Source organism: Trichosurus vulpecula, chromosome 4 (genome assembly GCF_011100635.1).
Source record: "Trichosurus vulpecula isolate mTriVul1 chromosome 4, mTriVul1.pri, whole genome shotgun sequence".
NCBI classification, from domain to species: domain Eukaryota; kingdom Metazoa; phylum Chordata; class Mammalia; order Diprotodontia; family Phalangeridae; genus Trichosurus; species Trichosurus vulpecula.
The window spans coordinates 72,574,331-72,587,929 of record NC_050576.1 but is presented as its reverse complement, the minus strand read 5'-3'; the positions used below and the strand labels follow the sequence as shown (position 1 = coordinate 72,587,929).

General features: G+C 43.3%; 1 protein-coding gene across 1 annotated transcript in view; it reads left to right on the top strand.

The window, feature by feature from the left end:
* Positions 1–649: 649 nt before the first annotated feature.
* Positions 650–13,599, top strand: part of LOC118847915 (protein transport protein Sec16B) — a 58,610-nt gene continuing 45,660 nt past the window's right edge. The window contains 8 exon segments of the mRNA XM_036756608.1: positions 650–836; positions 4,046–4,128; positions 4,130–4,170; positions 4,172–4,368; positions 4,371–4,395; positions 7,143–7,252; positions 8,142–8,262; positions 11,285–11,354. Coding sequence (XP_036612503.1) covers positions 4,111–4,128; positions 4,130–4,170; positions 4,172–4,368; positions 4,371–4,395; positions 7,143–7,252; positions 8,142–8,262; positions 11,285–11,354 — 582 coding nt within the window. The 5' untranslated portion in view covers positions 650–836; positions 4,046–4,110.

The following is a 13,599-nucleotide window of genomic DNA, read 5'->3' as shown; positions in this document are numbered from 1 at the left end:
TTAGGTCCTTGGAGGAGGGGTGTGTGTCTGCCCTTCCCCCTCCAAGAGATCTCCTTGTGCTTAGAGTGGCTGTGTCATAGCATGAGACAATAGAAGTAGAAGTAACAGGATCGGTTCCTCCTTGGAACATGAGATTCCATTTTGTGTTTGCATTTTCTTTGAGCAATATAGGCATTTTGAAACCTAGACTGAAAAGTACAACTTATGTCAAGCTAGGGGAGTTCTTCTAGGGGAGAGGATTCATAATAGTTTTAATAAAAGACATTTCAAGTGCTCTGTGGTGGGCATTTTCATCAGCGTCTCTGAAGAAAACGGATTAAATAATACAGTAGAACCCAACGAAAAGAAAGGCAAAGGAAAAAAAGGCAACAACAAACACTTTCTTTCAACTTGGATGACAGTCCTCCCAGTGGGATCAGTCTGTTCAGATGAAAGGAAAGAAAGCGTGGTAGGGGGCAGCAGGATTAGCTTTGGAGGCTACTGTTTCCCTCACTCTGTTGCTGGGAGGGTTTAGATATTTTACATGAACCTGAACAGCTCAGGCCCGGAGCAGGGAACCTGACAGGATTCTGAGTAAACAGTCATAGACAGGTTGTCCCAGAGCCAGCTAGCCAGCCTGGACTTTGCCCTGATTAATCAGTTCAGGAGAGGCCGGGGCAGTTGTAAAGGCAACTTGGAGAGTCCGTGAGAGTCCGGGGACAGGTAGCTATCAGTATATGTGGCAGCTGGACTTTGACAGTTTCTTCAAGGAGAGGAGAAACAGACCCATTCCAAGGAGATTTTTAAAGCTACTGAAGTTGGAAGATGGGGATCTGACCTGAACTGGTGCATGCACGGTATGTTACGCACATGTTGGGCCCCTTGTCCTGGCTTTGGCAGGGGACCTCCTGTAACAGTCACCTCTGAAATGATGGTTCTAGGAGTGTCATTTATTTTGGTGAGTAGGTAGTGTCAGGGTCAATATCACTTTGTTGGATGGCTTGTGAATGTTCTTCAGTTCTCTTCCTTGAATATGGTGCTTTATTATCAGAATCATTAAGTATCTAATTCAATGAGCCTATATTAAGCACCTACTTTGGGCTAGGAACCATCCTAGGCACTGGCGAAACAAAGTCAAAGATGAAAAATGTTCCTGCCCATAAGAAGCTCACATTCTATTGAGAGGAACAAGAGGTACGTAGAATATTAAATACAAAATCCTTATAAGGTAATATCTGGGAGGAAGGCACGGTTCTATTATTAAGAACAGTTTATTAGTCATACTATAGGGGTTCCAGGGAGCCCAATGGAAGGTAGAATAGGACAGGGTCACACATGAGGAAAGGGACTGATATGAAGGATTATGAACAAGTGAGGAATGGTGGCCAGGGAAGGGAGCTTTAGACTTGGCAACCGACAGTTGTGAATCATAGGGATTCCAAGTGCAGCCAGAGGGCAGTGGACTGTCATGCCCTCCACAGAAGCAGTGGTCATGTTGATTTGATTATCAGTTCCTAATCGATAGGTGGGAGGGGCAAGGTGTTGTTTTGACAAAGGATGACACATGTTTTGATTTCTTCAATATGACTGGGTATCTTGACTGTGGTGGGTCTGTCCAGTGGAAATTTTAGGGATACTATAGGTAAGAAGTATGATCATAGGGATCCTACTATGTTCCAATGGCATGAAGCCCAGCAGAATCTCTGGAGGTCCCCAAAGCCTTTTCATTGTATTCAAAGTCCTTGTGTCTGCTTTCTGTGGGTTTGACACAAAAGGACTTTCATCGCACCTTGTTTGGCAATGAAGAGGGGGTGGTTCTGGTTAGACAATGCCTCAGATTGTGAGTGTAACTGAAGAAGGGGTCTGCATTTAGACAGACCTAAGAGTTCCCATGCTGGTCCTTTGTTGAAATTCTAGTAGTATATTTCCACTGCTCCCTGCTAAGTTTTGGATTTCCGGTTCTCATAGATGAATGGAGGATGCCCACTTTGTTTAAATGCATTCTTTTGACTTTTAGCTCTGGTGGGAATTTTCATCTTATGCTTGGAGTTTTAAGGGTAGATTACATTGGACTAGACTGATCAGAACTTTGCAATCCTGAAATGCTTCTTGAGGGAAAAGAGGGGATCAGGGTTGAGATAGCCTAGGCATCCAGAAAGCAGACTATCTAAGTGAGGATGGGATCTGCTCCCAGATATAGCATGTGAGGCAATCGGTCACTAAATATTTATAAAGCACCTATTACGTGCCAAACACTGCACTAAATGCTGGGGATGCAAAGAAAGGTAAAAGATAGTACATGCCCTCAAGGAGCTCACAATCTAGTGGGGGAGACAAAAGCAAACAAATATATGCCAACTATATACAGAATAAATATGAAGTTATCAACAGAGGGAAGGCACTAGAATTGAGAGGGCCTGGGAAAGGCTTCCTGTAGGAGGTAGAATTTTAGTTGGCACTTGAAGGAAGCTGGAGAGGCCAGGAGGCGGAGGTGAGGGGAGAGAGCATTCTGGGCATAGCCTGAGATAATAATAAATAATATAATAATAATAAATAATACAAGATAGGCTGAGAAAATAATTGGAGCTAAGAGATGGAGTATTTTCTTTGTGGGACAGCAAGGAGGACAGGATCATTGGATTGAAGGGGGTGTAAGGTGTAAGGAGATTGGGAATGTAAGGAGAATTTGGGTTATGAAGGGCTTTTAATGCCAAACAAAAGATTTTATATTTGATTTTGGAGGTGCTAGGGAGCCATTGGAGTTTATCGGATACAGGGGTGACATGATCAGACCTGTTTTTAGGAAGATCACTTTAGTAAGTGAATAGAGGTTGGATTGTAGTGGGGAGAGGCATGGCAGGAAGATCCACCAGCAGGCTGTTGCAATAGTCCAGTAATGAGGTGATGAGGGTCTGAAACAGAATGGTGGCAGACTCATAAAAGACAACAGGACGTATTCAAAGGATGTTGTAAAGAGGGCTTGGCGGCAGATTGGATATGGGGGGGGGCGAGGATGAGAATAAGGAGACCCCTAGGGTGCAAGCTTCGGGGACCAAGAGGATGGTGTTGCCCGTGACGGTAACAGAGAAGTTTGGAAGGTGGAGGGTTGGAGTTAGCTATAGGTGTTTGCTGATTTGACTCCCAATAATGGAACTTGAGTAGTGGAACTCGAGGGATAATCAGCCATTCTGGAGAGAATTTGTTTTCCACTTTCCCTCGTAGCATGGTGGATAGAGCACTGGATCTGGAGTGAGGAAGACCTGAGTTCAGATCCTGCCTACTAGCTGTGTGACCCTGGGCAAGAGTCACTTAACCTCTGTTGACCTCAGTTTTCTCATCTGAAAATGGGGCTCACAATAGCACCTATGTCTGAAGGGTGTTATAAAGCTTTATACGTGCTAGCTATTATTAGAATGAGCATGCCTTTCAGCTTTTCCCTTTGCTGGAAGTAAGTAGGAGGATCTGTGCTTAGAGAGATACTTAGGGATATAGAAAAGATATCTTTTGGGGAAGAAGCTTCACTTTCTTTCTACTTAAAGAATAGCCTTGGTTTCTTATTGAAATAAAAAATATTTTTTGTATCTTCCCTAGGACCTTTCATATTGGTTGAATGAATTGAATGAATGAATGGGCGCCTGAGTGAACAAATGAATGGATGGATGAATTAATGAGCAAATGCACAGTGTAATGCAGCACCGATCTGGTAAATTGATTTTTTTCCACTCGTATCAACTTTGTTTAAATAGTCAGCTCCCACGATTTCCTCTCCACTAGCTGGCTTAGATGCATTTCTCCTATTGTTTCTATATATGATTCATATTGTCTGTCTTTGTCTATCTAATATCATTGTCTAATTACTTACATGCTTGTTCCATACTCTTCAGGTGTCTAAATGTCCTTTACATCCGTCTGACAGAGAAAGCAGGTTGAGATGGTTATTGTTTTTTGTTCAGCCTAACACTGGACCACGTACAGACATGTTCTTAAATTGTGACGATGGTGACTGGGAGGATGAGGATGATGACGATGACGATGACGTCTATTGTTCTCTCTCTTTTGTCCATAGGAAGATAAGCCAGCTGCCATATTGATTCAATCAACACTCAAGGAAAACTCTGAGGACAGCCAGAAATGGAGCCCTGGGTTCCTAATTTCACAGCCTCAGCCCCAAGGGAGGCCTGCAGCACAGCTAAGGGCTTCAGAGGAGTGGCCATCACAAGCCATGATCCCCTCATTCTCGGCAAAGTGGTGAGAAGTTCTACCAGTGGTCAGACCTTCGAGGGGGCCCTCCGCCATGGGCAACTCAATGGGCAGATTACCAGTGGACAAACCATCCATATAGACCAGGGCATCAGAGTAGGCCCTCACTCTGGACAGAGTATTATGAAGGTGTTATCCCAGTCACCTATATCCCAGGTAAGTCTGAACTTGGGTAGAATCGGCATTGACATCTCCTAAAAAGTAGGGGAAAATTATTTAAATATAGGATTTTGATAGCTAGGGTTTCATTGAACAGGCTATGCTGAGAGACTTCCTTTCTTTCATTTACTTTTCACTCTTTATACTCCTCCGTACTGTGTTTCCTTAGCAACTCCTCTTTGTCTGTGCCAAACTCTTTTGCTACCAAATTGGTTACAGTGACTGAAGATAATGGCTGTGAACTCACCCATTCCTTTGTCTTATTTCTTCCCCTGCAGCCCCTTTGTGAGCCATAGGGCCAATAATAAAGGTTTAACTAGGAATTAGAAGACGCTGCAGCAGTCAGATATGAGATGGAGCCCTGGGAGTCTGGGAATCCCAATGACAAAAATTGCTAGTCTACTGAAAGGCCCTTATTCTAGCAGAACCATTGCAATATTTGTACCAGCGTAAGCAGCATGGACACTCCCAATTCATGAAATGTATTCTCACCCCTCCTCGTCCCCAACTTTTAAGATTAATTTCAGTTGAGCTAAAGTGGGAAGGGGAGACCTTAGAATACCAACATTTAGTGTGGAGACAGAGTCCCCTAGATACTAAAGGCTGCTGCTAAGTGTGGCCAGAACAGTTTGGTCTCTGCTGGAGTTTAGTACCGTGGGTCAGCCAGCAGGAGGGAGCATGTCATTTGTAACGTTCCTCTTTGAACTAATTAATCTTGTTAATGGAGAGAGGCAGAATAGTGTAGTAGATAAAGAGCCAGCCTTGGAGTCTGTAGACCTGATTCAAGTACCACCTCTGACTCATCCTTTGGTGTATAACCCTAGCATCTCAGTGCCCTTGAAGACTAAGACTTTTCCTGTATCAATACAAAACCACAAGTCTAATCCAAAAGGGGAAAATTCTTGCTAACTAGGTGCTAAGGTCAGTTGTTTCTAGGTTGCTGAAGGACTCAATGCAATGGATATCCTCCAAATTTTGGCACCCTGGGGCAAAGCCTTGATTGTTATACTCTAGTTACAGTTCTACTTCCTGGCATTCCAGGAAAAAAAAAGACCTCTCTCCCAGTGGGCTGGCCTGACCTCAGTGGTGACATAATTAATTTCTTGCGCTTTGACTATTTCATCAGCTTTAGAAAATATCAGTTATCAGAAATAAATGACACGTGCTACAAATTCAGAAAGCAGAGGGTTTGAGTAAGCTGATTTCAGGTTGGAGGTTCCTGGACTCTTGAATCCTAGTCACATCCTGCCTATGACTCATTGTAGGCTGTGGCCTACACCCAAGTTACCCTTCTGGGTTTTTTCATATGAGAAAGGTAGAAGAAGATGGCACTTACAGGCAATTATAGTTTGCCCACAGACAAAATTAGTTGAATTATTTCCAAGTACTTGTGGCAGATAACAAAGTAATATTCATACTGGAGACGAGTATGGATAGTAACTGACCTTCCTTACCTCATTCTCTCTTGGTCTGTTAGTTTTCAAAGGATGGCAGGCGAAGGACTAAGGAGGGGAAAATTAACACATTTAAGCCGACCTGACCCAAATCCTTATTTCAGTTCCTCATTTTTTCTTTTCTTTTGTTTTTTTGGAGGGGGGAAGGCAAGGCATTGGGTTAAGTACTTGCCCAAGGTCACACAGCTAGTAAGTGTCAAGTATCTGAGCCAGATTTGAACTCAGGTCCTCCTGACTCCAGGGCTGGTGCTCTCTTTCATTGTGTCACCTAGCTGCCCAGTTGCCCATCAATTGAATCCTCATACATCATTGCATCTAGTGCCAACATGCTTATCGAATCAGATTGTCTCAGACAGGGGTTATACAGGATAATGCAGGGGTGGGGACCTGGGTCTTCAAGGCCACGGTGGCCCTCTAGGTTCTCAAGTGTAGCCCTTTGACTGAATCCATAAAGGGCCGACACTTGAGGACCTTGAAGGCCACATGTGCCCTCGAGGCTGCAGGTTTCCCACCCCTGGATAAGGTCTCCTAGGATATCATCCTTTCGTGGTGTCAATGGAGGAAAAGAATGGGATGAAAATTGAATGGAAAAGCATTTATTAAATGCTTATTATGTTTCAAACACTCAACTAAGTGCTAGGAATACAAATAACAAAGTGAAGGGAGCCCCTGCTTTCAAAGAGTTAACATTCTAATAGGAGGAGGCAACACCTGTAGCTCAGCTTCCAGGTGGATGAAAAGGCTCATGGTCCTTAGGGTCCTTCAGCAAGATAGGTGGAAAGGCCTAGGGTTCTTAGGGTTCAGCAGCAATATAGAAGGTAAGGCCCAGGGAGCCAACCTATCTGGTGGTCTCCACCTTCTGGTACCCTATGGCTGTCTCTAGGCTTTACAAAGAAGCTTTATAAAACACCCTTGACTTGCATGGAAGTAGAGGTAAGCACAGTATTTTTTTTCTCTTGTAGTTTTAATAGCATTAATGTGGCTTTGGAAAGGTCACTTCACTTCCTTGGAACTTATTTTCCTCATGAGGGGGATTGTCCTGAGGATCTCTAAGGTCCCTTGACACTTTAAATTCTCCTGGACTCTGACTTTGGGTCTTGTCCTGACCTTGGTCTTGACCTTTGTTCAGGCCATGATCCCTACCTCTGAGTCACAGGCCTGCTTTGAAGCCAACTTCTTCTAGCACTGGATTATCATCTCTCTTCTTCTTGACTTGGGCCTTCTTTCAGTGTTTTTTTTTACGTGTGTGTGTGTGTGTGTGTGTGTGTGTGTGTGTGTGTGTGATTTCAGGTCAGGATATGAGAATCCATATCAGAACCACCCTCCTACAAGCACAAAGGAAGAGTATGCCTATGGAAGTTATTATCATGGACACTCACAGCTGCTGAAAGAAGAGAGAGGTATGGATGGGTTAGGTCTTTGGGACTTGGTGCTACCCCAGATAGGCAGATGGTCTTGGAGCCCATCAACAGAGCCATGCCCGGCAGTATTGTGCCATGGTAAACTACCCAAGAGAAGAAAGCCAGAAATCCACATTTCTTGATCTTGAGGAAAGGAACTAGGGAGGGAGTTGCTGTCCTTTGTCTACTAAGAGAATGCTATTGATCCAGCATCATATAGACATAAGACATCTCTCTTAATTTATTTTTATAATAGTGGAGATGGGTTGTACTGCTCCATCTCCCTGGTAGTTTTTGTAACCAAGACCAAAATCTGGGAGCAGAGGGTAGCCAGACTGCATGGGAGCCAAATGTTTGACCTTAGTCTTATTAGTGTATGGTGATCTTGTTAACTAAACCAGTGGTCCTCCCTATAATTTGCTTCAGAAGACTAGAACTCATCCCATATCCCATAAATGCAGAGATCCTGCCTTTTGGGTGAGCCATTGTTCACATGTGGAAAATTTTCAATTCCACAGTTACAAATAGGTGAGTAGCACATTCAGTTGTGGGTGGGTGGGTGTTACAGGCAGCTTGTGACAGAGTTGGAGAGGAGAAGGAGTCTGTTTTGGTGCTGCCTGCACACACATAGACACACATACATCCCACTTCATCTCCCCACCATTGTGTAATTCTGTGCTCTTAATAGTCTGTGGGGGATAAGGAATTGTGTGTCGGAAGCTGGCACCTCTAGCCTTCTCTTCATTCAGGCAACTCTGCCTGAATGCCTGTCAAATACATTTTTGGGTGCATTGCTTAGGTACCCTGCTTCTGAGAAAGCAAGCATGTCAGCTCTGACCCCTCGGAAAATAGAACTGTCTTCATTTTCTTGTTTTTTTTCTCACTGTAGTTCCAAGGCAGGGGAGTCCCTACATGAGGCATGGAGATTATAGGGACCAAAACCCCTACAGTGACTACCATGAGGAAAGACAGAGCAGCCCATTTGGAACAAATGGTGAAATCCAGCTTCGGTAAGTGTGTCAACAAAGGAAGAACTCACCCTGGTCTAGTCATAGTCACAATGCTGAAGCAAACTTTGGGACAAAGGGGGTGCTTTCTTCCTCAACCTCAAGGCCAGTCTTGTGCTGGACTGGTCTATCAATCACTGCTAAACTCTGGAGACAGAAAGAACGACAAAAAAAACCAGTTCCCTTCTTCCAGGATCTCACAATTGAGTGGGAGAGACAATGAGATAAATATAGGATAAATTGGGGGCACAATCTCAGAGGGAAGATGCTAGGATTAAAGAGGCCTGGGAAATGCTCGCTCTGTAGAAGGTAGGGTTATAGCTGAGGCTTGAAGGAAGCCAGGAAATCCAGGAAGTAGAGATGACAAGCGAAAGTTTTCCAGGCATGAAGCCAGACATTGAAAATGTTCAGAGAATGTTGTGTTTGAGGAATGGTAAGGGGACTGGTGTCACTTTATCATAGAGCATGTTGGGGAACAGTGTAAGATTTAAGAAAACTGCAAAGGTAGGAGGGGGTCAGGTGATGAAGGGTTTTAAAAGCCAAAAAGAGGATTTTATATTTGATCTTGGAGGCAGTAGGTAACCACCGAAGTTTATAGAATGGGGAACAATATGACCAGTACCTGTCATTTTAGGAAGATCAGTTTGATGGATGACTGAAGGACTGATTGGGAGGCCAAACAAGAAGCTATTGCAATACTCTAGGTATAAGGTGATGAGGACCCATATCAGTGATGGCAGTGTCAGGTACATGGATACAGACCAGGTTGGTCCTTGAGAATCTACTTAGCTTTAGAAAGCCCCGGGAGATGTGATCTAGCCTTTCATGGTGGACTCTTAGGAGAAGAGACCCTTATCTGCTACAGTCTAAGGATCTAGTTCATCTTGGGGGCATGGCCCCAGGCCTGCGCCTGGAAAGACCACAATTTAGTATTATCAGTCTGAGCGAGGGCAGCTTGGCATATGTCTCAAGAGAGCCAGCCTTGGATTTTAGGAAGGTCGGGTTCAAGTCTTGTCTGATAAGGTGGCTGCTTGGCCATGGGCAAGTCACTTAAACTTTGAGTGCTCTAGGTCAGTAGAGTCAAAACTCAAGCAGAACTGGATCCCTGCCCCTCATATTGACTTGAAAGTCACATATTAACATTATCTATGTTGCATTGTATTTTTATTTATTTTGTTAAGCATTTCCTGATTAAATCTTATTCTGGTTCTGTCAGCACTACAGTGAGGAGCTGTGATTTTGACACTTCTGCTCTAGGTAATTCTCTAAGATTATAAATGGCAGAGAAGGTCTTGATCTACATTGATGGAGGGAGTTTCCTCACTGGGTGTTCTTTACACTAATAAAAGCACAGGTGGTTCTTAATTGTTGTTTTCTGAGTTGTTTGGTCTCCATAATGTCTCATGGTTAGGTGGGTTACCATCCAACTGGCCTTTGGGATGAAGAGTGGCAGAATGGAGACCGTCCAGGGAGTAAGGGGAAAGGAAAAGAGGGCAGAAACCCATCTGTGCTGGTGTCTTTACCCAGCTGAGTCCCTCTCAAGTCTCAGTCCTTTTATTTAAACTGAAGACTACTTGAATCTACTCTAGACCAACAGGGAAGACTTGGCTTGCTCCAGGCCACTGCACAAGCAATAATGATTTTTCATTTGTTGAATTGCTTTGTTATGAAGGCCAATGAGGGAGAATGTCTTCATTAGAGATACAGCGGTACAATGCAAAGAACACCAGCTCTGGAATCAGTGAATGTAGATTCAAATCTCAATCTCTGAAGGTTATTGATTTCTATGACTTTTAGGCAAGATACCGGATCGCCTTGTGCCTCAGTTTCCTCATCTGTTAAATAAAAGGGTTGTGCTAGATGGGCTTTGAGGTCCCTTCTTGCTCTAGAGCTGGGGTCCTTTGCTTCTCCCTTTGTCCTATAATGCCCCAGCAAAAGCACCATCTTATTTGTGTTTGCTTAATGCTGGTTGCTTACCAGGCTTTGTCCCTCTTACTGCAGGTCTAAAAGTTATGATATGCACAAGGAAAGTCCAGTTTCTGACTCTTTTAAAAACATATTTAATTTACTTATTTTCAGTTTTCAACTTCACTTCCATAAGTTTTAAATTTTCTCCCCCTCCCTCTTCAAGATGGCATGCAATCTGCTATGGGTCCTACACATACATTTCTATTAAACACATTTTCACATTAGTATGTTTCATAGAAGAGAATAACGAATAGGAGAAACCATGAGAAAGAAAACAAAACAAAACAAAAGAGAAAAGAATCTGCTTCACCGTGCATTCTGACTCCATAGTTCTTTCTCTGGATATGGATGGCATTTTCCATCATGATCCTTTGGAATTGGTTTTAGGTCCTTGCATTGCTGAGAAGGGCTAAGTGTATCAAGTTTTGTCATCACATAATGTGGCTGTTACTGTGTACAATGTTCTCCTGGTTCTGCTCCTTCACTCAGCATCAGTTCACATAAGTCTTTCTAGGTTTTCTCGAAGTCTGCCTGCTCATCATTTCTTACAGCACAATAGTATTCCATTACATTCATGTACCACAACTTGTTCAGCCATTCCCAAATTGATGGGCATCCCCTCAATTTCCAGTTCTTGGCCACCACAAAAAGAGCTACTAAAAATATTTTTATACATGTGGGTCCTTTTCCCATTTTGTGATCTCTTTGGGATATAGCCCTAGAAGCGATATTGCTGGGTCAAAGGGTATGCACATTTTTATAGCCCTTTGGGCATAGCTCTAAATTGCCCTCCAGAATGGTTGAATCAGCTTACAGCTCCACCAACAATGCATTAGTGTTCCGACTTTCCCACATCTTCTCCAGCATTTATCATTTTCCTGTTTTGCCATGTTACCCAATCTGATAGGTGTGATGTGGGTACCATCAGAGTCGTTTTGATTTGCATTTCTCTAATCAATAGTGGTTTAGAGCATTTTTTCATATGAATATAGATTTCTTTAAACTGCCTGTTCATATCCTTTGACCATTTATCAATTGGGGAATCTGACTCTTCCAGGCAAGAAAGACCAGGGGAAGAGGAGTTGCAGCCGAGCACCTTGGAAGGTGTCAACACCCGGCTCAGTGAGGTAAGTAATGTGCTGGGATGTGGAGGTTCTTGACTTGAGGTGTCACAATTAAGAAGCCACTACCTTATTCTCAGTATACACTGTCTTCTTGACTCTTTCTAGTAACCAACACTCTGCAAAGCCCTGGCCACATTTGGCTTATCAGGTACTTCTACTTCTAAATTCCAGATGTACAGTCTACCCAGGGCAGCTAGGCGGCCCAGAGGATAGAGTGCCAGGCCTAGAGGCAGGAAGACTCTTCTTCCTGAGTTCAAATCTGGCCTCAGAGACTCAATGGTTGTGTGACCCTGGGCAAGTCACTTAACCCTTTTTGCTTCAGTTTCTTATCTGTAAAATGAGTTGGAGAAGGAAATGGCAAAACACTCCTATATCTCTGCCAAAAAAAAACCAAACAAACCCAAATGGGGTTACAACGAGTTGGGCACAAATGAAAATGATTGAACAATCGACAAACCTTCCTCTTTCCCCTGAGATTCAGTTTCTTTCTGTGTTCAGTTTCTCATTACATTGTGAGCTCTTTGAGGGCAGGGACTGTCTTATGCCTTTGTATCCTCAGAGCTCAGCATGGTGCCTGTCGGTGTTGTGGAGTTGTTTGAGTTGTATTTGACTCTTCTTGACCCATTTGGATTTTTTGGGGGGCAGAGATACTGCAGTGGTTTGCCGTTCCTTCTCCAGCTCATTTTACAGGATGAGGAAACTGAGGGCCAAAGAGGGTTCAGTGACTTGCCTAAGGTCACAGAGCCAGTAATTGTCTGAGGCCAGATTTGAATTTAGGATATGAGTCTTCCTGACTCCAGGCCTGGCACTGTGCACTAGTGGCATCACCTAGCTGGTAGGGGGTATTCAGAGAATTAGCACCTCTGTGTGAGGTCCTTGCTGGAGCCCTTTCATGGCTGCTTTTTGGCAGCCTAAGTGGCTCTAAGAAGCTGTAGCAGGTGCAGCGGCCATACCCTGGCAAACTGTCTCAGCAGACAGGCTAATCAGTTGAGGGTAGCTGAGTAGGCCTCAAACCTGTCGGGGAGTTAGGGGGATGTCTACCCCAACCATGTGAAGACTTTCCCTGGCGAAATTGGCAGATAAGGACAATTTGTTCCAACATCCGTGAAGGCAGCTGAAGCAGGCACTGTGGAGCACGTAGAGTTTGGTCAAGCATAGAAGATGCCAGGTTCATCCATTGCATCCCAGGCCATTGCCAATCATCTTGACTTTTGTCCTGCCACTGGATTTCAACGATTCAGGAAGGGAAAGTGAGGCTGATGACCATGTGTAATTCTGCCTCACTTAAATCCAATTCATTGGTCCTCTTTGAAAATGGAAGACAAACAACAGCAAATTCTTAGAAAATGTTTACTAACTGTGTCCAGTAGGACAAAAGGCAGAGACTGTTTTCTTTTTCCTTTTGTATTTTAGGGCCTACCTAACACAAGGCCTGGCCCATAGGTTGCCAGGGGCTCTCAAACTTATTTTTTGCTCACAGAACAGTACTATTTTCTGTGTGATGAAAGAGAACACTAGAGAGAGCTGGAGATAGAGAGCCTATGCCCTTGACTATGTAAGTTCCATACAATCTGAGAAATGTTGAAAAAGAATCTAGAGAGCTGGCAATATGGTGGCACTGTTCTGGAGAACTCTTTGAGACTGCTCTAGTAAGCATGTCATAAATGTTGGTTGAGTTGAATTGAATCGGCCATCTTGCCCTTGAACTCACGTAGATCGACAGTTTGTTCCTTTCGGGGATCTGTGAGCTACTGGGAATCTTTAATTTAGGTAGGAAGACAGTTACACATTCTGTCTACTCTGGCTGGTGTGGACCTTTCTGCAGAATACCTTATAATAGGTATCTTATGTATATAAAAATACATAATATATATTATATATAATATTTTATAATAGGTTCCAAAGAATGTAGTGATCTCTTCCTAGTGTGTTTTATGTGGTGTCTTGTGTGTTGGTCTTATCTCCTCATTTAGGCTATAAGTTTCTCAAAGTCAGGGGCTATGCCTTATGGTTCTGTATCCTTTACAAATGGCCCACTCCTGAGTGTGGCCGGGACCAGATGAAAATGTTTAACATATAAATTTAGTATTTAAAATATTTACCAAGAAGATTTAATATTATTTGGCAAAATAAATTAAGGACTATTTAAGAAAATAAATAAAAATACAATAAATCATAGATAACATTATATTTTAAAACTAAATCAATGATTCTTATGTATGGATTAGGGGCCCCACTTTCTATTTAG